The 24804-nt window shown below is 37.1% G+C and overlaps 1 protein-coding gene across 4 annotated transcripts in view; it reads right to left on the bottom strand.

The window, feature by feature from the left end:
* LOC136004617 (integrin alpha-1-like) overlaps window positions 1-24804 on the bottom strand; it is an 80863-nt gene that overhangs the window by 37720 nt on the left and 18339 nt on the right. For all 4 annotated transcript variants that reach the window (XM_065661236.1, XM_065661235.1, XM_065661234.1 and 1 more), the window contains 7 exons: window positions 14144-14264; window positions 11140-11252; window positions 10107-10195; window positions 9900-10014; window positions 9159-9286; window positions 3024-3172; window positions 1150-1300 (listed from right to left, as the gene is read on the bottom strand). In XM_065661236.1, coding sequence (XP_065517308.1) covers window positions 1150-1300; window positions 3024-3172; window positions 9159-9286; window positions 9900-10014; window positions 10107-10195; window positions 11140-11252; window positions 14144-14264 — 866 coding nt within the window. The remainder of the gene's footprint in view (window positions 1-1149; window positions 1301-3023; window positions 3173-9158; window positions 9287-9899; window positions 10015-10106; window positions 10196-11139; window positions 11253-14143; window positions 14265-24804) is intronic.

Genomic DNA, 24804 nt, shown 5'->3' on the forward strand with positions numbered 1-24804 from the left:
AAGGATAGTTTTATTTAAAGATATCTAGCTTTATGAAGGAAATAATTGAAAATCTGTGTGCTGCTGGATTCAACTTTTTATTTATGCCTTTCTTTAAATTTAAGACAGTATCTTCTTGAAGTTGCATGGTTCCACACCATCCCATTGTATCAAAACAATGAAAGACAGGAACAAAGAAGCAACAATCCCAAACATCTTCAAAATTAATGAGAGAAAACAGACTGAGAATAGAATACTCAAAAACAGCATGAAGGGTATGTAGGGTTTACACCAAATCACAGAATCATAGAATAGTTTGGTTTGGAAAGGACCTTAAGGTCATCTAGTTCCAACCCCCATCACGGGCAGGGATGCCTCACACCAAACTATGTCACCCAAGACTCTGTCTAACCTGGCCTCAAACACTGCCAAGGATGGAGCATTTGTCACTTCTTTGGGCAACCCATTCCAGTGCCTCACCACCCTCACAGTACAGAACTTCTTCCTTGTATCTAACCTGAGCTTCCTCTGTGTAAGATTAAACCCATTACCCCTTGTCATATCATTACAATCCCTGATGAAAAGTCCCTCTCCAAGACCCTCGTAGGCCCCTTCAGATATCTGAAGGCTGCTATGAGGTCTCCACGCAGCCTTCTCTTCTCCAGACTGAACAGCTTCGACATGTTCCTCTCATTCAGCTACTAAGTTTGCTCAGCATGGAAATGACAACTTCAGATTGCCAGCACACAGGACAGCTGTAATAAACCTAGTTTTTGTTGATGGCTTACATTTGCCTTTTTTCTTTCAAAGTAGGTAAAACATTCATAGAAATTGCTCAGAAGATTTGAACTCACATTTTGTTCAGTATTGCTCTTAACAAAAAAGATTTGATTTTACAGTTCCCCTCAAACTCTTTCTGCACTTCTTCACACACATACAGACCTGTCATCACCAGGAAGACAGATAGATTGCTTTTTCTTATGTGCTATAAAATCAGAAAGCAAATTTTTAATATCTTTTTTCTTTTTTTCAGACTCTTTCTTTTCTTCCTCTCTGAAATGATTGAATTTCCATAAAGATTCTATGAAATTAACTTTTCAAACAGAAATTATATTTGGAAGATGAAACATACTTTTAAGATTCTGCATTTTCCCATTAAATTTCACTTACAGCAATAGCAAATCTCTGAATGTTTTCATCTTCACAATCATCAATCACTTCTTTTAATCTGTAGTTGTCGTGTGATTCCCCATCAGTCACAATAACCATTACTTTTTGTACTCCTCTTCTTGCGCCATGAGCCTCAGTAAAAGCCTCTTTTCTAAAGGGAGCATAAAGCGTTTGGGGAAAGGCAATGTCAGCATTTAGCACATGCATCATATTTGCATAGTCAACCATTAACTAAAGCACTCTATATTAATAAAGGAGCAGGAAAAGGAGATTAATGTTAACCATGAACAAATACAAACAGTTGGAACTTAGAGGACAGCTCACAGCCAAAGAGTTTCCCAATCATTCATTCATTATTCATTTATTTGAGAGTGAAAAATACAATGTGGGACTGAAAAACGCGTCCCTTCTCCAAAAAATTTCTAGCACCTTAAACCAGCTTTTAGTAGCTTAAAAAAAAAACCCAGCGAAGATCCCCCAGCCTAAAACCCACATACCCCCTCACCCCAGACCTATTTCCACCCTACAGCAGCACTTCAGGTGGTCAAAGTATTTACTCAGCTACCAGCACACCTCTTCGCATTTACAATAAAACTCATTGTTTGTAGAAGTAGGTTGCAGGTGAGCATTGGCAGGTTGGCATGACTGGTTGAATTCTAGGGCTGCAGATGAGCAGACACTGAAGTTTTGGGCAGCTGCTGAGCCCCCAGACTCTGCAAGGGACCCAAAATTAGGCAAGGGTGGATTAAGGCTCTGGAAGAGAAGGAAGGAAGCAGGTCTTCCTCTTTTTAGTAAAATACCACAGAACTCTCAGACTGGCCACGTGAGTGAAAGCTGAGATGTCCCACTGAAGACAGCCAAAAGTGGATCCATAGAGAGACTGCAAGAACAGAGGAAGCTTTTCCTGATAGTTTCTGTATATAGAAGTGTGCAGCAGTTTGTGGTGCACAGGGACTTTCTGAACCACATGTGGTTTCTGAGTATTTGGCAATTCTCAACTGGCTGTTTTCACAAATTTTTCAGACTCTCTCAAGCTTCTACTTGTTTCTAAGGAAATCATTATTGGTGAAAATGTAAGAATTTCACTGGATTTCAGACATTATCTCAACAAAACTTTACTCAGATAATCAGATAATCAAATAGTTTATCAAAAAGGTGCTGCATATTTCAGTAAATGACTGTTTAGAAATGGCTAATGCAATCTTTTATAGAAGTAAAGGTGTGGTGCCAGAAAAAACCAGTAGAAAACAAAAAAGATACAACCCTGTGCAGTTTTAAAGTGTTAAGAGATTTTGCATTTACTGCCTCTTTTACAAAATTCAGCCTTAGTTTTTCTCATAAAGGAAGCATTTCTAAATAATGCTATTGCTACAACAGATCTTCAACCTCCTAGTGATCCAGAAGCTTCAAAAACTTCAGACATAAAATTCATTGGCTTTCTGAAAACTGCTCAAAGCCTGTACTAATCTTAACTTTAGAATGAAGACAATTCAACATTAAAAAATTTAATTTTTTTTTCATTTTTTCTAAAAACTTTATTTCCTTCATCCTTCTACACATATAGTTCCTACCCGTTCTGAGTGGACATCAAAGATTGCCAGCTCTTTGCTTAGGACTACAGCCTTGCTCCATGTCTCTTTTCTTTCTCTATTTCCTGTGTTCAAAAAACAGCTGCTCTTCCAGGGTGCCATATACAACTGCTCTAGATGCCAGACAGGGTCTGTTTATCCACCCTCCTCTTAAATTTTGTTTGCTCAGCTAAACTGAAGTCAGATGTCAGCCACATCACATTTTTAATTTATAAAATCAGAACTGTCACCATATCTACTTATGTTTATTTTTGCCATATGCAGGACAACATTTTGTAAGCGTACCTTGCAGTATCTATTCCCAGGGCTGTCATAGTTTGTGTACCACCCCGTTGGCGTATCCTTGTGGCTGCAGCCATCACATCTTCTGTTGATGAGTATGTATTCAGGAAAAATTCATGGACTACAGTCTGTCCGTACTGAACAACTCCAACCTGAAACACACAGTTCATATTAAAAACCAGCTACCCTTAGAGAAAATGTCTATATCTCCTCACTGTGGTAAATGCTCCTCTGTACCTACAAAAGAATTTAAATCTGTATGTTTTCCTCAGTATGAAACACCTATAAGCATTTGATAAAGTCTGGCTTGAAAACTGAATCACATGGAACATTTTGAAGTCTCTGAATTGTTTTATTAAACATAGGAGCAAAGCCAAAAGCAGGCCCACCTCCTTGCTTTTCCCGAGTTAAGTAATCTGCGTTGCAGCTCTGCTCAACTCTAGGCCAAAGCAGACCAATACCCTGATCACCAGCCACAACTTCTCAGAATAGTTTTCCTTATAGCATACGAGGCCATGGTTCACTCACAACTCTGTTCATTCCCTCCAAATACACTATTCCTATAGCTGATACTTTATTTACCATAAACATAGCCTAGAAATAGCACTGCAATGACAAATTCAGGCCCTCGGGTGAGAGGAAGACTCAAGTACCCTTCTCTTGATGTGAAGATAGCAGGGCAGTCTAAGACATGGCTGTTCTCCCAGCAGGAGGAGAGCTGAAGTAAGACAAGTGCCAGAGAGGAAAACGAAAAAAATGGTGGTTTTTGGAATGGGGTAGGATGATGTAAACACTTTAGATGATCTCAGCAAGACAAGTCTTTGCGAAAAATATCAATGCATGGGATTGAAATCCAACCACAAATGCCTGAGGGAACCTGCTGCAAAAGCATGTGTGAAATAAAAGGATGAGCAATATTCTTAAATATAAATTAATTTCTCTCATTCATCTCTGTCAGTTTTAATGTTTTGGCAGGTTCCTGACAGCTTTTACTGGGAAGAATCCACACAATGTTCCATTAGCATATTTCAATTTTATGTTACACATGGCAATTTATAGGCGTTATTTAGGATAATGCAGTATTATGTGGCATTTATGTCTCATTCATCTATTATTAAAAGCACTCTAGCATTTAGGTACTGGAGATCAATACAATCTCTGGGATATTTATGAGATTATATTATTTTAGAACTGGCTTTGCAACTGCTTTATTGGTATAGAAGGGTTAGAGTTGGATAAATATTTGATACTAAACATCAATATCATGACCATTATGAAGAGCTAGTTACGTAAGAATGTGGGACTATAATCACAATGGTATGCGGCAGCAAAATCTATCCCACTCAATTTCTGTACCCTTTTGAAAATACTATCAAATCTGCAGGAACAGATTTAAGTTTAAAGCTATGACAAGTTGCTCCCTTTAAGATATTTTAATTCTCTCTTGAAGGCATGCCCTCTTCCACCTGCAGCTGAGAGCATCCAGATACTGCATGCTCTCGCGGGCAGCAGCCTATTAATCCTGCACAATGTTTACACAACAGGCTGGGGCACATGCTGTTATTACCACTCAGAGCAGTCATGTGGCACTGACTAAACCCCAAGCTAAAGATGACATTTTTAACTCATTCCCTCCAAGGCAACAATTCTGTGGCACGCATCAAAAGTGACATACAGTATAACCTGAACAGGATGTTGCTAGTCATTTAAAAAGAATGCCATTAACTGGTGATAAACAAGGGACTTTCATTATTTTTGACTTTTTGGTGCAGGAGGAGTGCCTTAGTATTCCAGGACCACGCACAAGTGTGGCCAGAAACTATTGTAAGCAAGGGAGCCCAGTGCTGTGGATTCCTAGGTTCCTTATCCTGGGTCCCTAATCCTACAACTAAGAGGATTTTATTGGTATCAAGGATTAAATCAACTATTAACTGATACCAGTGTGAAAAGTACCTGCCAGTCTTGATTCTAGAGATCCATGTTGGTGTTGTCTTTATCTTAAAAAAGATTACAGGCTGACATTGAGTTGTATCATTTCCTATTTGAAAGGAAACATTGTCCATGATCACAGTAAGTAAACATTTTGAGCATTTCCTTCTCAGGAAGTGAATGGGAAGAACATCTGAGTCTGGAAAACTGCACTGTGTTGCTTAGCTTGTAAATCAGGAAGGAAGGGGGGCATGTGGTTATCTTATGGGATACAATTGTTGTTCTGAGGGACCCTTCCTTAGTACTAGTTTTGAAAACACTGCTCATCATGTTCTACATATTTCATGGCATCAAAGATGGCCCATTCCTCAAAAACAGTAATGAAAAACTTCCCAGAATTGATAAAATACTACTAGGCTGCATGTTCCAGTTTCCTATAGGATCACAGAATCAAATCCACCTTGTGAAATTAGAACTATATTCTACCAGATAGCAATGAAATTTTAAGCTTTTGCAGCCTTTTAATCTAACGGAAAACTCTAAATGACGCATCTACATGATGCAAATGTGCTTTTATGGGACAATAAACCTCTTCACACTATGTAACTTCAGCAAGCCCCTAAGAATGATGCTTGCAGGCTTTGTATGTGTTGATTTGCTTGTTTATATTAAACCTTGAAAATGCAATAGTACTATACAGAAGGACATCATTCTGCTCTACTCCAGAAAACCCAGTATTTTTCCCAGCATTACTGACCATAATCTATTGAACATCTTTGTAATGCCTAAACTAATGTTCCCTTCCCTAGCATTCCATGGCTTTTACATTACACAAGGGAATAATTCATTAATTGTCCCCAGTTCCTGTGAAAAAGTGTTGTACAAGAGAACAGGCAAGTGAAGGGCTGTTCTACTTTGAACAAAACATTTCTGAGGGCAAGTATTTATTCTTGTTCTATAAGTGAATACCGCCCCTTATTTGGAAAGTACATTCTGGCTTTCTCAATAAATTACTAAGCTGATCTATTTGGTAAAAAACAACATCACCACACACACACACACACAAAAAAAAAAAAAAAAAAAGAAAGAAAGGAAAACCATTTAGTACACGGAAATGATATTCTGGGACTTTCATCACTAGGATGTGGAGGAAAATAAGAAATATTTTTGGCTGTATTTGAGAAAAAAGAAAAGCATAGATGCCTTGGGAAGCACTGGTGGATAATGCATTTTATCATACAGAGAATGTGCTAAAGATACCTGAATCAAAGAAAATTGAATTAATTCTGCTACATTTTGTTTCCTTGCAAGGACTCAGACAGAAATCACTTGTAAACTATTGCAAACATCTTTCTTAGCCCAAATCTTCTTAACACCTTTTTAACACTCTTCTGTTCTTCTGAAGACAAAACTGATCATGAGATATGACATGGCATGACTTATTCATCCACTCATACAGTCCCTTTGGAGATAAAATCAGGTACGGACCAAACACCTATAACTGCCTATGTCCTATATTAATGGAAAAATAAAACCTGTCTGGAAATTTCTGAAGGTCATTCCAACATAGCTTTAAAGCTGGAATTGAACATATCTGGAAGCATTCTGCTCTTTTGATATTCTCTTACCACAGAATGTTCATATGTAGAGAATTAGAAACCATACTCTTGTATTAAAAAGACAATTACCTCTACAAATGTTAAAAAAAAAGGAGGAAAAAACCAGTCTTCTATGCAGCTACATTAAAATGTGGAATAAGGCCAGGAGAAATATTTTGTTCCCACTTATACATTTTTTTCCCCCCAATTTAATTCCTTCTTCCATGTCTACTTTTCTGCCATCACTTTCCATTTACTTCTTTTATTCTTAAGCTCAGGGTATGTAGCTAAACTACAAGTATGGTGTTGGGATTTTCTGGAGAACAGAAAAAGGAAGGGAAGGAAATACTTCGGGAAAAAATATACCAAAAACTTTCGTTGTTTGCATCTGAATCTCCTGGCTTTCACTTTCAAAATTGTCAAACATGGGACACTGAGAAATTTCACTCCTGACTTACCACAAATCTAATGACCATTGTTCATGGAAGGGGTAAGTGGGAAAAAAATATCTTGCAAGCGTCTAATCAAAACATGGTTTTAAACAAGTCACACCCAAGCTGCTAAGGAGTTATTCTGTAATAACCTCATTCCTTTCCCGTGAAAGAGGAAAACAATCTGAAGTCCGTGAAAATCCACTGATTTCTATGTGCTTGACAATCCCCGAAAGATGAACATGGAAAAATCAATTTAAACTGACAGAAAGAAAACAGCATTTCCCATATTTCTTTTCTGTGCTCTCAGAGGACAGGGGAGAAATATGCCCTGTTCTGTCCTTTCTCCTCTTCCCCATTCAACAGTCACTTAAACACAGTGTCTGAAAAAGGAGACAGTGTGGGTGGAGGAGATGGTAGAAACTCATTACTATCTTGGGCTGTGCCAGCCTTCCCAAGCAAAGGGCTTAGAGGAGAAGAGAGCGATGTGATGCATTCTAAGCAAAGGGGGAAGGAAAGAGGAACCAAGAAAATTCCACCTAGTTTTTGCCTTCCATTTCCAGTTTTTCAGCCTCTCTCCCCCTTATCCCTTTCTTATCTTCCTCTCAAGTGTTTCTGCTCTGTAGCAATCAGATGCCAAAGCTGACATTCTCAACTGAATAAGTGTACGTGTGAGAAGAGGGGCAGCTATGCCAAACTGTGGGTAGAACAGATTTTGTAGGTGGAGATGGGAGGCTTCTGGACTGCAGGCCAGCAAGAGACCTTTTGTGCACAAGCTGAGTGTCACACATGAGGCAGGATTCCAAAATCAAACATAACAGAGGTGTGGCAATGTAAAAATTTAGGAATTGCAGGGTGAGAAAGATGGGTGAAGGTGTAGTACAGTTGATTGCCCTGTGTACTACTCCCAAGAAGCCCTGTGGGTAGTGATGATTTCCATGCAGCCATTGTTCTGTACTGGGAAGTACAGGTTTAAGTATTTTCCCAAGATGGCACATATTTGAGTAATGACCAGCTTGAGGGACCAGGAAGAATTTTTTTTTCCTTTCTATTAAATTTGACAAAGTGTTTTTGCTTCTTCCTCACAATATCTGGAAGAACAGCATGTTTAAAATAACAGGACATGATTGTAAAGTTGACAGTTTATAAAAAATAATTTTATCAGCTACTGTTCAGTACAGCCAACAGGGGAGCTGGGTAGTTAACTAGCAAATCCCAATTAATTTGGAAAATGACAGGAATACTCTCTGCAGACAAATGTATTCTTTACACCTTCTCACAGTCTCCTTTGTGAATGTAGTAACTGAATGTAAGGAACTTGAAGTAGCAAACCCTGTAAGTATTGTCCTGCAGCATATCAAATACTATACAGGATCCCATAAAATCCTTGGTTTTGAGAGGGGGAAAAGGGAAAAGTGAAAGGAAGACCTGGTTTCTTCTGATGTTGTTAAGACAACTTTCTGTGTCAAAACGTATCCCAGTGTCCACGTTTCCCCCTTCCCTGAGTTCTGCTGATACTGCTATTTACATACTCTCTTTAGCGGACTGTGAAACATATCTGAGATCCTCAGCTGGGGTAACTGATTGTAGCTCTGTTAATTCTGGTGGAACCATCCTGACTTATAGCAGCTGGGAATTTGGCTCTCTCCACTTATTATATAAATGCAGCTTCTGTCATTAATAACACGTAGTTTAACAGCCACTCATTAACTATGATTTCAAATGTTTAATCATGTATACTCAATGTTCCACAGTACAAACTATTGAGTCCAAAAAGCTTACAATTAAAGGCTGTCTGAACTACGCATGTGTGCTCTGGAGGAGCAGAAATGACCTTTGCGCTGTGAAGTACAAAAAGAGACAAGAAGTGGTTTTGGAGAGGAAGGAAGTGGGAAAGGACAGCATTCAAATGGCCTCACTTAACATACTTAACTTCTGTCTTTAGGTTAGAAAGTCTGCTTCTGCAGATTGCCTGAGCAGTGGGGGGAGGGATAGCCTCCCTGACATTGCTACGTGGCGGCAGACACTGACCTTGTTGTGGTTTCAGCTATTTTGTTTTAGGACCCCATTGCTGTAAGCTCTTGGAATTGAAGAGGATGATAGAGGATGCTCTCATCCCATCTCCTGCGTATCCTTTTCAATTTGCAAATTAAACAACCATAAAATATCTACGGTGGTACCTGTGTTTGCTGAGGACCTATATCCATGTTTTTCAGGAGGCTGTTGAGGAAGGCTGTGACACTCTCCCATGGATAAATGCTATTGGACCCATCAAGGACGATGACAATGTCCAACTGGTTTTTACACTCTGCAACGCAAATTGCCACATAAGAATTGATACTAACAAAGATCAATTATATCTCACAGCTCCAGCTACTTTTGTGATCAGTAACAAATGCATATCCTTCTTGGCTGGGCTGAACTTATATTTTTTGTGTTCCCCTTGCCAGTAAGGCACTTTGTAAGCAGAAATTTAAGAATGGGATTAGAAGATCACATAACTGAAGTACTCACCAGTGATGCCTACCTTCTTCAATGTCAATCTGTTCCTCTTAGATTTTTCCAAAGGACCAGGTCTTTAAGATTTTTATCTATACTATTAAACTGGGCTTGTATGAGATCTTAAGATGCTGTCATTATTTAAAAAGACCTTTGGCCATAAGTAAAAAGCATAAGCAACTATTTTTAGCAATTGTGTTTGGATGTTACATAGTGCTCTAATGATTGTTTATACTGAGATAAATTCCAAAAGTAGCAAGAATTTAGGTTATATACGGACAATGAAAACATTTACTTAACTTGGTAATGCTGGTAGCTAAGTTAAACAGTTCATATTTTTTGGTATGCCTATGTGTATACATTTGTCTTGCTTGGCACTTTATATTTCTGGATACACAAAAGAATTCCTGTGGCATGCATACCTTGCACAGACGGAGCAATTGCCTTTATGGTTTCAAAAGTCGAACTGACATTAGAGCAAACTCCAGTTGTGTAATGTAAACGCCCACATTTATACGCATAAAGTGGTCCACATGCCTTTAAAAGATGAAAAAGGGTGAAAGGTTTTTGTTATGGTACCTGAGGAAAAAACAGACTTCTTTTAAAGTTGGGAAAAAGTCGTTTCTTACCAGAAAGCCTCCTTTTGGGTTAGTCACTAAGGTTGTTCCAAGTGTCATGTTTTCTTTTACTTCCACGACGTTAGGAACTGAAGTAGCAGCTATAAATAGATTAAAATGTTAAGTATTTGGGAACATGAAAACAAAATATTAAAGTATATATCCCCTAGCATGGAGCTTCTAGCTTCTAAAATAAAACCCAGACTGACACTGGTTTCATCAAATATTTTAGCACCCTTCCTCCTCCTTCTTCAACTACAACAATCAAGAAAAAATTCTGATTCTGGCTTTTATCCCAGAAAATTTGTCTGGGTTGCTGTCTCAAATGGTTTTCTTGAACTGCAAAAAAGAAGGAAGTTAAAATAACAGCACAATGAAAGCAAGAGATTACTGTTACCACAGTTTTGTTAATTAGAAAACAAACATTTATTTTTTACCCTGTCCTGCTATAAATGATTAGCAGCTTTATATTTGTTACTGTTAGGTTACATTATTGACATTTAGGCTTTCAAGGGAAAAGAGGAGACAAAAAATACCACAACAAATATAGTTAGTGAAATTCATATTGATTGGGGATATTCCGGTCTACATAGTGTATCTCTTGACATGAGCATGAAAATGATTAATATTTACCTGCATCATAGTAAGATGCATCAGCCTGGTTACATCTTGTTAAAAGTTTACTGATGTCATTAATAAAGGCTCTTTGGAAAGGGTAACCCATGAGTCTACGCTCCATGGCCTTTCTTGCTCCATGGCCAGGACTACCAACCACAGTCAATTAATGCTGGTCATAATAAAGTTTTCAAACCACAGCCAAATGCCCATTCTAAAATTATGAGCATGTTTTCCATAGGACAATGAGAAGCTTTAAAATACATTTATTTTTGATGTTGCAAACACAACTTCCTTCACATTTAGCTCTGGAGTCCTAAGTAAATTTTCTCTGTAGAAACAATTCTAATGCATATTTACTAGCTAAAAATCTCCTAAGATCTGACCCCTATTATCCCTCCACACACACCCCGTTATTTTTTTTTCATACCTGGTAAGTTTAGTTTTGTGCAGGGTGATTGGTTGTCCCTTCCTACAGGGCATTTGTATACATCTCCTGTTCTTTTTTCAGGCTGGCCAACTAATGGTGAGCCAATAAGTACCCTGGAAATGAAATAAGTTACCTGAAATTTCTTTTTTCTTAAGAAAGGCATGAAAGTCAGAAAATAAAACTTAGAGAGCACAGCTGCAGTAAGCTGCTGTACTAGGAGTACAGGATGGAGAGCAAGAAAAGTATCTTTTACTCCAGATACAAGCAAAAGCAGACATTCTTCTCTTTAATAAGGACACAGAAATAAATGTGTCTATAAAACAACTTACATAATAGAATAACAATTTGAAAAATTCCACTGGAAAATGAATGCAATACTGGTGAGTGGATTACAAGTATTAAAAGTAATACAAAAAGAAAGTGCTTTTTCATTTAATAGCTCCTTGATCTTTAATATATTTTAGAAGAAATTGTATTTTCAACGCTGAGAGACCAAATGTAAAAGGAGAGGCTCACAAGCATCCAGAAGAATTCAGTCTAAAGTAATGTGAGCCAGGAGTGTAAAATACAATGGTTTTACTCTCCTTAATAAAAAATAATGTTAGTAAAAGTGTTATTAAAAGAAATTTTTATTATTAAAAATTATAAGGATTTTTATCTTGTGCATTTTTTTTATTTTTTTCAAAATTTGCTGTGATAAAACATCATTAGTCTCATATAGCACTTTGTAAGCAACACAAATTAGCATCCACTCTTAAATCCAGTTTTCAGTAGGAAACACTGTTTAGAGGTGAACACTGCTTTTGTTCCCAAATCTTCATTGGCTACACTAAATAGTCCAGCATTACCCAGCAGATAACAACTGGCTCCATTAAATATGTAACAAAGAACTTGGATTAAATTAGAAACCACAGCATAAACAGGAAAGAGTGTGTACTTTAGGGTTAAGTTTTGCTCCTGGACATAAGTGTCCTAAGGGCGAAGAGTTATTGACAGAACCATTTCAACATTTAATCATAAATTAATGAGTCCAGACAGAAGACACTCGAATAGAATGACACAATATGTAAAATGTAGCCTACAAAAAAAAAAACAACCAAAAAACAAAAAACAAACAAACAAAAAAAAACCCAGGGAAAAAAAAAAAAAAAAAAAAGACAGGACAATTTTAACCCAGTACACAATCCAGGTTTAAAATAATAATACTAAATTTACTAACTCTAAAGAAAAATTACATACTCTGAGTGTATACTAGATCTTACTGCTCTTTCAACTATATGCTGTAATGTGTTCATTTTTTACACCAAACTTAGAAATGGGCGCCACAGCCTTCCATTAAAGTGAAGAGAAGCTGAGTGAGCTTGACATCCTATGGCAGTTGGTTAGTGCTGAACAGGATCATGTCCCTGTGCTGCTCTTTTCTCAGAAGAAAAGGGTGCCATGAAAAGACAGAAGAGATATGAAAGGCCATTTTGACATTTGGCGGTGGGGATATTTTTAGGGGACCACAGTTATATAGAGAAACAACCGCAGCCAGGTTCACAGAACTTCTGTTGCTGAAAAGCCCTATCTGTGGTATCTAGGTAGCATTATAGCAGTTGACAAAGCACCACAAAGCTCTTTTGTATATTAAACTCTCAACCTTCAGATTTCCTGCTCTGGATGTTGCTATGCTGAAAGCAACTTTGAAGCCTGACAACTTAACAGCAGCTCTGGAGTTAATTTCAGAGATGTTCAAGTACACTGGTTTAGATTCCTGTCTTCCTTCAGCTACTGGAGGAGCTACCATTTCCAGCTCATATTATTTTTTGGTCTTGAACGGTTTCAGGACAGTTTACAACAATATAGCTAACTCTGCAAAATTGCAGCTCCTAGGAGAGATACCATTTCCTGAAGGTCGAAATTAGCTCAAATAAAGTCATTATTATGCTCCCATGGCTCTCGTCCTACAACAAGGACGGAAACAAGAGCCAGTATTTTCAAAAGCAGGCTCTGCAGTTTAAATTCTATGAACATTCCCTATGGCTAATGGTTAACACTAAGTCACAGTAGTGGCCAGACTCTTGGCGTCAGGCAGCCCCTGCACTTGTGTGAGGAATTGCTTGGGTGCCGAAGAACAGTCCAACCTGGCTGTCACACAGCCAAGTTCATGTCATCCCAGGCTGCCCATGGGAGTCCTTGGATTTACCAAGAATATCAAATTACTGGCAAAGCTTTGTGAAAAACAGAGCAATCTTCAAATAATCATGGAGACCTCAGGATACCCAAACCTTTTACCATGAAATTGTGGTTAGGCCCAGTGGTTAGCCTGTGAAGTTTATTTTTACAAGAGAAAAGCATAAGCAGGTATTTATCAGAAGGCCAAGAAGAAATGATACCAGTAAGCATGCCAAAATGTAATTTATAGTTCAGGAGGACAACAAGAAGGAAAAGACAGATTAAGAAGGCTCCAAGTCCCAAATATGAATGTATTATTAATTGCAAAATATAATTAGCTCTCCAAAAGGAAGGGTAGACTACGGTATTAATGAATATTTTGACAGGGAAATCTTCCCACCAGTTAAAATCTCAGTTCAGACAACCTCTAACAGAAAACTTCAAAAAAAAGTACATCACACAGGCTAGTTAGGTAAAACAGAAGAAGAATCAGTTGAGTAAAACAGAATGGCAATTTCACTGGCAATACATTAATACAAGGAAAAGATAATGGTTTTATTTGGGAAATGGAAAAAAGAGGGCTCAGGCAAAACACAGAACTTTCTCAGCTCCATCAAGGAGGGAATTTACCCATCTTGTGAACTTATTTATGTCTTTGAGGAAATAAATTTGGATCTTTCAGCCTCCCAATGTTTTTACGTTTCCTTACTACTGTGTATTTAAGAAATACGACTGTCAAAATCTGACCCTTATGTGTCAGGCATACTTATAAATAATAGTACAATGTCTGAGTCAGTGAATACCTGATAATTTGGAGTTTCCATTTAAGAAAATAAAAACAGCTTACCATTTCCCTTCCTCGTTTTCATACTGTTGGACTGTGTACCCGAACATGTCTTCCAGAGGCCCACTGAAGGTCATTGCATTTTTCACATCAACATTGGAAGAGCCAACGAGGTGAAAGAGAGCTTTAAAGAAAAAGTAATATGCAGCAATGCACATAAAACCCCCGACTTTTCAGAAATCAGTGTTCAGTTATAACTTAAGTGAGGGTACAAGACAGGGGTTGAAAGTGGCATATACATACATATGCAGCTAAATTCAGAAATGTTAGAAACTGGACTTCTGTACCCAAAACCTATTTTGCAAAGTCCATCACTCATTTGCAAATCACAATTCAAATAATATTAAGTAAAGCATTATTACCTTTAACAGTAAATTTTTTTTGTTACTTTTACTCCTTTTAGCTCCACACATTTCTAATGCAAGTATTATACACAAAATGTTCCTTCCCTCACTCAAGGTAGTAGTTCTCAAATTTTAATAAATTTGAGAATTAACTAATTTTCAACTGCTTGCAGAAGACATACCCAGGAAAAGAATGTGGAAAAACTTTCAGATGTATTTAACCTATATTGGATAAAAAAATATATAGTTTTGTCTTTATTCTATTCTAGAGTACCTGTAGATCTTTCATATTTGGAAAAGATTAGAATAAATTTTTAAAGCAACCAGATGTTATCTCAAATACACCTGTATGTGAGTACTTGCAGAAACCCAACATTCACCCTCTTACGAAAAGTTGCTCTGCAACAGTGGTGTTGGACTATGATAAGATCAGTCATGAGAGCAGTTGCTTCTTCAGACTGATTTCCCATACTCTAAAGCTCAGTGACCATCATCAATGAAAATACTGTAAAAATATGGCTGTATAGCAAGTTTCAGAAAAAATGAGGTATCAGGGGTGAAAGCTTCAGTTTGAAGTGATAATCATAACCCACTGTGAGGCTCATTAAGAGGCCAAAATTACTATTTATGCATAAAAATAAGCTAATCATCCTTATTTTTTTTGTTATAGTGATCTCTTCCATCTTTGTCTTGTTGAAGTCAGATTCAAAAGCCACCACTGACTGCTGCTGCAGAGCTGTGTATTTAATTCACAAGAGCCAAAAATTATTTAAATTTGTAGAACACCATGACTACTTACACAATTATACACAAATTCCACTTCATTTCAAAGAAGCATTTTATGATAGTTGGCTGACATTTAAAAGTTACATAAAAATAGACAAATCCATAGCACTTGCTGTATGTCAAAGATCCTAAATAATGTCCAGGCTGACATTTAAAAGTTACATAAAAATAGACAAATCCATAGCACTTGCTGCATGTCAAAGATCCTAAATAATGTCCAGTTACTAAAATACATCTGTGTTATTCACCATTGAAATGATATTCTCACAGAAAGCTTGTTACTATAATTAAGCTCCCAAGTGGTCAATGCTAATCCGTCTCTCTCAGCATCTTACTTCCTGCTTAATGCAGCAAAATTATCACAGAAGACTATTTATCACTCAGTAGGCATTTCCAGTTTCACTGGACAGCAAAAAAAGGAAAAGTTTCCTTTGTGTTAAAAATAACACAAATGGAGGTTTTCTTCCTCTAGACAGAGTCAGGAAATATAAAGAAGTGAACAAACTAAAACAGAGTATATTTTTATGCTTCAGAAAAGATTCATTGCAAGTGATAAGAAAAAATTCATGGCTGTTAGTCTACTTGGAAATAATTTGCCAGAAAAGTAATCCATACATCTTTTGTCTTCCTTAAACATTCATGTTTAAAGAAATTCTGCCATACTTGTTCATTTGCAATAGGTGTTTTCATCCCCTACTCTTGGTCATCAAAGCATAACTAAAATCAATAAAATAAATAAAAAAAAAATCACTCATCACTGGTTCAAATTTTTCCCCTTTTCTCACCTTACAATGATATTTGTAAATTATTATGATATGAAATATTAAAGGCCACAGATTCCAGCTCATCTGTTCCAATTTACTTTCCCATAAAGCCACAGAAGGTTAGACGTGCACTTAGTGTTTTGCACACTTCAGCACAACAGCCTTCATCATCATTCCACCATCTGCTCATAGACAAGAAGTTTTGTCACAATGATGCAATATTGACAACTCTTCGGATTTGCAGATCTAAATGGTCTCAAAGTTTCCTGAATCTGTTATGCAATATACTAGAATTTTGTCATTTAATGACTACACTTCATTAAAATTGAAAAGATAATCCTTATAGTTATAAAATAAAGTTTGAAAATATGAAATGCTAAAACGAGAAAACAAGAAGAGAAATAAAAAATGCCAGTTCTTTGCTACTAACCATCCAAATCCTTGTGCTTCTGAGGAAGGTCGAATTAGAACCAGCAATAATAACACGTCGTAAAAAATAAAGCTAGAGGAATCAAAAGAAGCTAGATGGACCAGACTAGTCAGAAATAAAAAAGAGGTGACTCCATACAGTAAGGAACATACCAGTAGAGCTTGTTGACAAGTATTGTCAACATTCTTCATCAACAAGGTTGTTTTGGATGCTGCACATTACATATTCAGTGGATAACTGAGTAAGTTAGTTGAAGACAAAACCACTGCAGGTTACAAACTATGCAGAGAGCACATCTGGTTCAGGAAATCCCCTCAGCTGAAATTATTTGGAAGCTGGGAAACAAATATGTGCTTGCTCAGTTATTTTTTGTCTCCAGGTATCAGCTTACATGTACTCCTGCAGACATGATACTGAACAAAAAACAGCTTTGATATGATCCAGTATGGGTATCCTTTTGCTGTCTCATCTTCTCATTCTATCTTAGCTGCAAATCAGATGCTTTGAAGTTTGACTTCATACACAAACTGTGGGGCATATTTTAATAAGAAAATGTATTACATGACCTTCTGTAGCTTCCATGTGCTATGAAACATTAAGCATAAAGCTTTTGAATAAAAGTAAGGGCCATGATAAGCAGTGTTAAGATTAACTTCTTATAAGTAGCAGATTTAAAGATAACATACTACATTTTTCACAGATTCTGTAAAAGGAAATATTGCTAGTCATATCTGCAAATTTAGATCTGCAGGTGGTAAGTGGAGTCAGTGGAGATTACAGTGACCCACGTTACACTGGTAACTAACAGTAATCTACTGGTTTATGGCAAACCTGGCTTTTACATTTTCTTTCATTCTTCAGTACTGAAGAACATTGTACACATAAGCTGATGATTCAGAACATTTAAAAAGATCACTGACTGTGACTATGTAAATAATAGTTTGTATTAATAACAATATCTAGCTTACACTCTTCCAAACTTCCACTTATGAAAATACACGCATCCTCATGTGTTTCTAGGAAACTTGTGTATATGAATTAAAGACTATTGGCAAAAGCAGTGGAAAAAAAAAAAAAGAGCTACAAGGAAGTTAGAGAAGTTTCTATTGAGATTTATGTGGATTAAGGAGAAAAAGACCCCCCCTTTTTTTTTTTTTTTTTGTAAGGTACATAGTATTTGACCATATACTTAATCACAATTTATGTAGATAAATTAACACTATTTTTTCAGATATGGATGACTAAAAAGAACAGAATGACTAAAATACAGATCAAAAATGCAGAATATGAAGGTTTAACAAAGGATAAAACTGAAATTCCAGCTTTTAACTTCATGTTCTACAAAAAATAAGGCACTGTGGAAAACCTGGGACAACGTCCCTCTCACTACCAATTTAAACTGAGTAGAACGCTAGCTGATACGTATGCGGCACTCTTTGTTGAGCACAGTTTGTACCTATACGTCAAAGGTTGACACTCAGTCACCAAGACAACAACCCAAATATTTCTATTACAGACTCAGAGTAGTAGCTCATACTTGTCCAGTAGCCACTAATAAATTTTTTCTGTTTTATTTAATGAGATCTTTAAACCAAACGTTCATGCTGTCTGCCTTGTTATTCTTCAGGCAAAACTAGATTTCCCTGGGATTCAACCATGAGTATTGCCTGGCTACTCTAACATTTGCAAACAGAGAACTGTAGAATAGACTTCCTCACTTTCCTAAAACAGATGGGTATAAACATAACCCAAAATGGAGAACAAAGCTGAACACCTGGCTCGTCACTGATAGAAAATAGTCACCACAAATCACAACAATAAATGACATAATGAAGATTGATTTAGCCAAGAGAGTAAATTCAGTTAGGATGTTTTATATGTACATGGTCTGTAGCAAATAATTGCAACCTCTACAAATTCTGGTTATCCCGAATACAACAGTTTTTTGCAAAAAATGTGAAAGGACAAATTTGCACTTTGTATTGAAGAGGTCGCACATGCTGGCTGCATCACACTTCTCCCCAGCAGCATGTGGTCAAAGTGGTATTTTTTGTTCCATTTCACACCTACTGCTCTAGCATTTCAGATGTCCTTACCAATTTCCTCTGCAACTTGCAAGACAGAGACTGAAGCAAACGAGGTCTAAGTGCAATCAAGGAAGACAACAAACCAAGTAGAAATGTCTTGCAAAAGTATGCACAACTGGAAAACATTGGAAAACTCAAAAAACCCTGCTTCTATCCAGGAAAATAAAAGAGGACAGAGAAACTGAAGCTGAAGACTAATATAAAATAAAACTATCAAATGGAGTTCTCATACAGATGGATCTCTTGCAAAAATAAATTTTAAAAAATGTCTTGTACAGCACATATTACAACCAATGATGCCATAAGGATATTTTAAAGACCTGCAAATGACAAAGGAGTGCAATACAGCAACACGGAACAGTGAATCTGATCAAAATGTACTGAAAGCTACATGGTACTAGGAAGGATGTCCTAGTTTAAAAGGCAATAACTGATTGCCTTTAAGTCTTTTATGTTTATATTGTAAAAGACTACCTGCCTCTGTTGTGATCTTAGAAGGAAGCAAACATCATGAATGTAAGCAATTGGGATGCTGGTGACAGTTACTCACTGAGGGGAGCAGGACTGGGAGCATTGGGTTGGTCTCCCACAAAAACGTATTTTCAAAATGGTGACAAACACTATCATCCTCTTCAATCAGAAAACTCTTTCACTTCAGTAAACTGATACCACTGCATGCTGGCCCTTGCAAGCCTAGCTGGAATCAAGCCTGCACCAGAGAACAAACTGTGTCCTTCAGCAAGTGCAGCACTGAGCCTCAGCAAATAAAACCTCCTGAAATGTGTATCGTTTAGATACACCATGGATTTTGGTTCAGGACTGCATCTGGATGGTAGCAAGGGAAGATTAAACATGCATCTGGTTGCAAAGATGTACCTTTAAAAATGCTATTTATGAAATCATGGCTCAAACACGTGAAAGTGGATTTTCTTCACATTTTATTTTTTGCTTCATTTGTCACTGCAGAATCAGACAGTCTTGTCTTGAGAGAAAGAGATTTAGTCACAGACATCCCCAGTGGAAGAAAATACGACAGCATGGTACAATTGCCATCTGTGAGCTTGGGGGCCACAGTGCTCTGGCCTTATTGCGGAAGGCCATGGAGCCTGTGGTAGGAGTTGCTGCTGCATTCAGTCCTGCTTGGCTAAATATCAGCGTATCTGAAGTCAAGCTGTATATTAAAAAAAAGTTTCAACTTCTGAAACATTACTACTTAAATCAAGCCTTTTATTTTTCAGGGCTACAAAAGAACCTTTGTGTAATTTTCCCTCCAGCATTTTTTCCTTAATCTTTAACCTTTGAAGAACAAAGATTGACTTTCTGGCACAAGACCAAATAACTAAGAAAAAAAAAAAAAGATTTCTTATTAAAAGTAGATAAATATCCCCAATAGACCAAGAAATACGTTCCAGATTCAGTAGCCACATGCTTTTCAAACCCAATTAAGTGTTTTGTACAACCCATTAAAGAAAGCTGTCTTTGCTGGTTTTGTACTAAATAATTTATACTAGAAAACAGCTTTATAATGCAGTGTCAAGCCTGAAAATATACTGAATCAACGCTTTGTAATGTGGTTCCAAATGAGTAACACAACGCAATAGGCAAAACTTTTGGAAATACAATAGCAGAGACCAAGAATATATGCCCCTCTCAGTTCACAGCCATCAGAATATAACTACTTTGTTCAAAGATTGGAAAGTAGTCCTCTCATCAGCACAATTCTTAGCACTCTTCAGTTTCTCACAGAAGGGAGAAAAAGCCTTAGAAATATTCAGTAACATACAAAAAACTGTGAGGTCAGCTACTTGACTTGTACAGATATACAGAGGCTTAGCAAATTTAGCGGCTTGATGGAAGTGAAACAACTCCTAGAAAATGTTTCAGCTTGTCTTCAGTGATCTCCAGTCCACATTTTGGATGTAGTTCTTCTATCAACATTTAACTCCAATCAAGCCTACATTTTAACTACAATCAATTTAACTACAATCTTCCCATCTAGGTCCACCTTCCTTTGCTATCAAAGACCATTTCCTCCTTAACATCCCACTGTAACTGTTGTTTCCTACCATCTAGCTTTATCTATAAGCCCCCAGGAGGCTTCACCTCTTGACCTTTTTTTTGAGACAGAAGATATTTATAGTCATCTATAATTAACTCAGATTCCACACAGAACGCATTGCTAAAATGAACCTTTACATTATTTTCTTAAATAAAACCTAGAAGCTTAAGAAGGAGTGAGATTAACTTCATACAAAAAGTGAATAAACAAGGACTCTTTAACCTAAAGAAAAAGAAGTTCTTCACAATTCTCTCCAAAACTGCTCATGGAACTGTAGGTTTAACGCTGCACAAAATTCCTCTAGGATGATAAGAAGAGTCAGGTATGTTTCAGTTGTTTTCTACTTGCTCAAATATACTGGATGCCGGTTTTGCAGGCTGACATCCTGCCACTGTAAGCTTTCACCATGCAGACTTAGTGAAACCAGCATGGGAAGCCAGGTACAGCTACTGCTGTACCTACCAACACCGTAAAACCCTTAGCAAGCCCCAAAACCATTTCTTCAGTGCTGATTTTTCATTTGACTTCACATTGTTAACTGGACAGCTTTTCCTAAGCTAATTAACCTACTTTATATATTTCCAATTGATTTTGTTTCTCTTAGGCTAAGTGAAAGGCCAAGTAGATCCCATGAGAATCTTACAATTTCTTTTAAACAAGCATGAAGCTGAGTATCCAAAGCATTATCATTCTTATCATCCAAATTAATTCCTAAATATTTCTAAGTATTCTTTTCACATTTACAAAGCAATTAAATTATGTATCATTTGCTTAATGGGAGGAAGAAAACCCAATCATTTTTCAATTCTTAAGCAAATAGCTCCCATACTTTTTCTAGTACATGTAACCAACATAAACCACTTCAAGCAACAGTTCCTTTAACATTATGCCTACAATTCAATCCAAAGAAACAGCTGGATTGTGCAACAGGGAGTAGAACTGGTTAAAAAGGTCAGCCCATCAATAATAATACCTGGTTTAAAAAAAATAGTATAACCATCCTTACGTAGAGACACCCTATCATGGTTAATAATCAGTTAACTTAGATGCAGCTTTGAAGCAGAGATGTATTTTACAATATCAGAGCTGAAGCTCATGATGAAAGCATGTGAAAGCTTGTACAAATCCCTTCTGAGATTTTGAGGCAGAGGTGTATTAATGTTCAATAGTAAGTATAATGCCTACTCTCCATTCAAAGGAGGTTTCTTTTGAGAAAAGGGAGACTGGTGACTTTTGTCATTATGGAACACGGCCTACACTTTCATAATTTCACCATAATAATATAGGATTATGGAAAAAGAAAGCACCGAATACTCATCACTCTGGCAAATCCTGTGAGCTGGAGAAAGTTACTACCTGTCAGTATTCAAATGTGAATTGCAAATGCCACTGTCTACATAATTTTAAGTTTCTTTTAAATCCATGCTTTGCACTTTGTTTTCTCCTGGTCAGCTAACAAGCTATCTTCAAAGAATAGAATACAAATATTCTGTCTAAAAATCAGAGAAAACTGCCAATCGCTGCAAAGTAAAGTACTTCTTAGAGGGGATATACGCCACTACACTGCTATTTACACATAAAATAGTCTAGTTTCTTTTAAGAGTGTGAAGCATAGCACCAATAACCTCAAAGAGACTATCTGGTCTGTCGAGACTTCTCAGTCTACCCCAGCAAAGCTAAAATCAACAATCTATAAAACACCCCAGGACAGAAACTCCTGAATATTCTGGGAAATGCAGTAACCTGAGAACTGATGAAAAAATGCCCAGCTGAAAACTCATGCTATTATATGCCTACAAGGATGAATGACAACAATTTTTTTTTCTCCTTCCTGACTTGGTATCATTATTCATTAATTTTCCCCCCAATTGTTTTCAGGGATTGTTAGGCAATTTTCTCAAAGGTCAGCAGTCCTAGTCAGGCTAGTATCAGAGTGGAAATGCTTTGGTGGCAATAAAGGCTTTCTGAAAAGCAGCAACTTTTTCCATTTCTTTACTACACAATGGCTATAAACTGCTGTCTTTCATCACCTTATACTGAGTATAATCATTGGCTCACTCTCAACCAAACCATTTAAGGCTTCAGGAAGAGATGAAATCCTCCGAAAGGAAGTGCAAATATCCTGATATGACCCTCTCACACCCAGCTAGCCAGACCACCACAGAATTTAAATCCAAGCCACTTTCTATGTAGTACATCAAAAACATACGCAGTCAACATGCATGCTAAAAGCCAATAGTTCATATTTTATGTCTATAAAATGAGGGCATATCAATTCAGCTGTGATCCAAGAAACTGTAGTAAGTGCAGTGGAAGGGAAAAGATGGAAGCTTGCAAATATCTAGCTTGTCCTTTAATCCCAAACATACTCAGCTATGCAGTGATCTGGGAAAAAAACAAAACAAAACAAAACAAGCATCTATAATAATTTTCACTGGAACACAATAAAACATGTATTTTCTGTACCTGAGCCATCTTGTAGTAGAGTAAAAAGGGAACCATTATTTTGCTCCAGCTTCTTATGTCATGGCTAGATAAAGACAAACTCCATATTTTCCTGTTTACAATATGCACTCCCATACATAAGAGACTTGAAAACTCTTAAACTTTGAACTGCTTCTTAGCACAAAGACAATGTTATTTTTCAGGCAAACTCATTATATAAATCTAACAGGTTCCAGCAAAATGTAAATCAGGATATTTACAAAACTGAACTCCATTTAAATGACATAGGGACAGGCTACAATAGTCTAAGATAGAAAACACTTTCACAAACATAAGTATCCTAGTAAAGTTTAAACTAGCAGTTTTCTGACAGCAGAACTGGAGAATAAGGGATGAAACCCACTGTTGCTAAAAGCAAATTTTGAATGGTTTAAAAATGCTTGAGTTTAGACTGAAAAAAAAAAAGGAACCACTGTCCTAACAATTCCTCTTTCCCATTGCATATGTTCATTTTTTTGCAATGAATCAATTGTATTGTCAATAATACTTTTCAAGATGTTTTTAATTTTTTTTTCCTCCTATCAGTAACTAGAAATATGCCTCCCATGAGAATATAGTTGATAAGAGATTGCCACAGGCAGTAATGGAAAATAAGTCGCGTATCTGTTGAAATGCTGGAATTCCACCATGAATGGTCCCCAGATGCTAGCGCTCTCACACTACAAGGTCAAAAGGAAGTGCCTCTTCGTCCCCAACTGCACAGCAGCAAAATGCCTGCAGGGAACACCAGCTCTGTCCTGCAGTAGCACTGGGTAGCCGACATTGCCTGTTTCTACAGATCACCTCTGACCTGCTCAACAGCAAAACCCTGAACTTGTCTCAAGCATGTATGTGCCCGCATGGATAATCACGGTATCAGTTCTCTACCAAGACACACATAGCGTTTCTGGTTTGAAATTATGAGTGGTCACTGCTAAAAGAGAAGATAATCCCCAGCTGGCATGTCTCCTTACTCGTCTCCACTGATGAAATTGTTAACTGTGGTAAGAAATCTGGGGTTTTGTTGCACTGGACAGTTTAAATATAAGTAAATAAATATTTAAATATTTTACATTTTTACCTAGGAAACCCAAGTAGACAAAAATGTGGAAGGAACTGAAAATGACCACAGTGGTCATTAAATCCAATCTTCCATGAACATAAACAACCATAAAATAGACGCCTAAACCAGGAAGGGCTACAACACCTACCACCACATACACATCATAAAAGACGCTGCACTCTAAGAAAAACTAGAGATTGGGAATGCAAAAGTTTGTTCATTTGGACAACAAAACCCGACAAGAACAACTGGTATTGCACTAGGCAATTCATAGACTGCTGCTATGTGCATTGATTTACTTTAATCAGCTTTATTCATTTCACTGTCTAAGAAAATCACAGGGACGTTCACAGGCTTGCCATTTTATATGTTAGTAGGTAAACTCCAGTCTAGCTGTGAGGTGAACATAATTTACAGGCAACAAATTAAAACTGAACTTCCTGCAAATGCACTCCTGTACCAGCAAGTCAGGAAGTGACAGTGTCCACCGAAGACCATCAGAAAAATTGACAAAGCTAAAATGCCAGCTTCACACTAGCATCACTCAGTTGAAATGAGAATGAAATATAACCCTCTAGTGTATGTTAGAACCTTAATCCATCAAATAATCAGATGTGTCGCATTTCATACGCAATGTGATCCACCAT

This window comes from Lathamus discolor, chromosome Z (assembly GCF_037157495.1).
Source record: "Lathamus discolor isolate bLatDis1 chromosome Z, bLatDis1.hap1, whole genome shotgun sequence".
Taxonomy (NCBI): domain Eukaryota; kingdom Metazoa; phylum Chordata; class Aves; order Psittaciformes; family Psittacidae; genus Lathamus; species Lathamus discolor.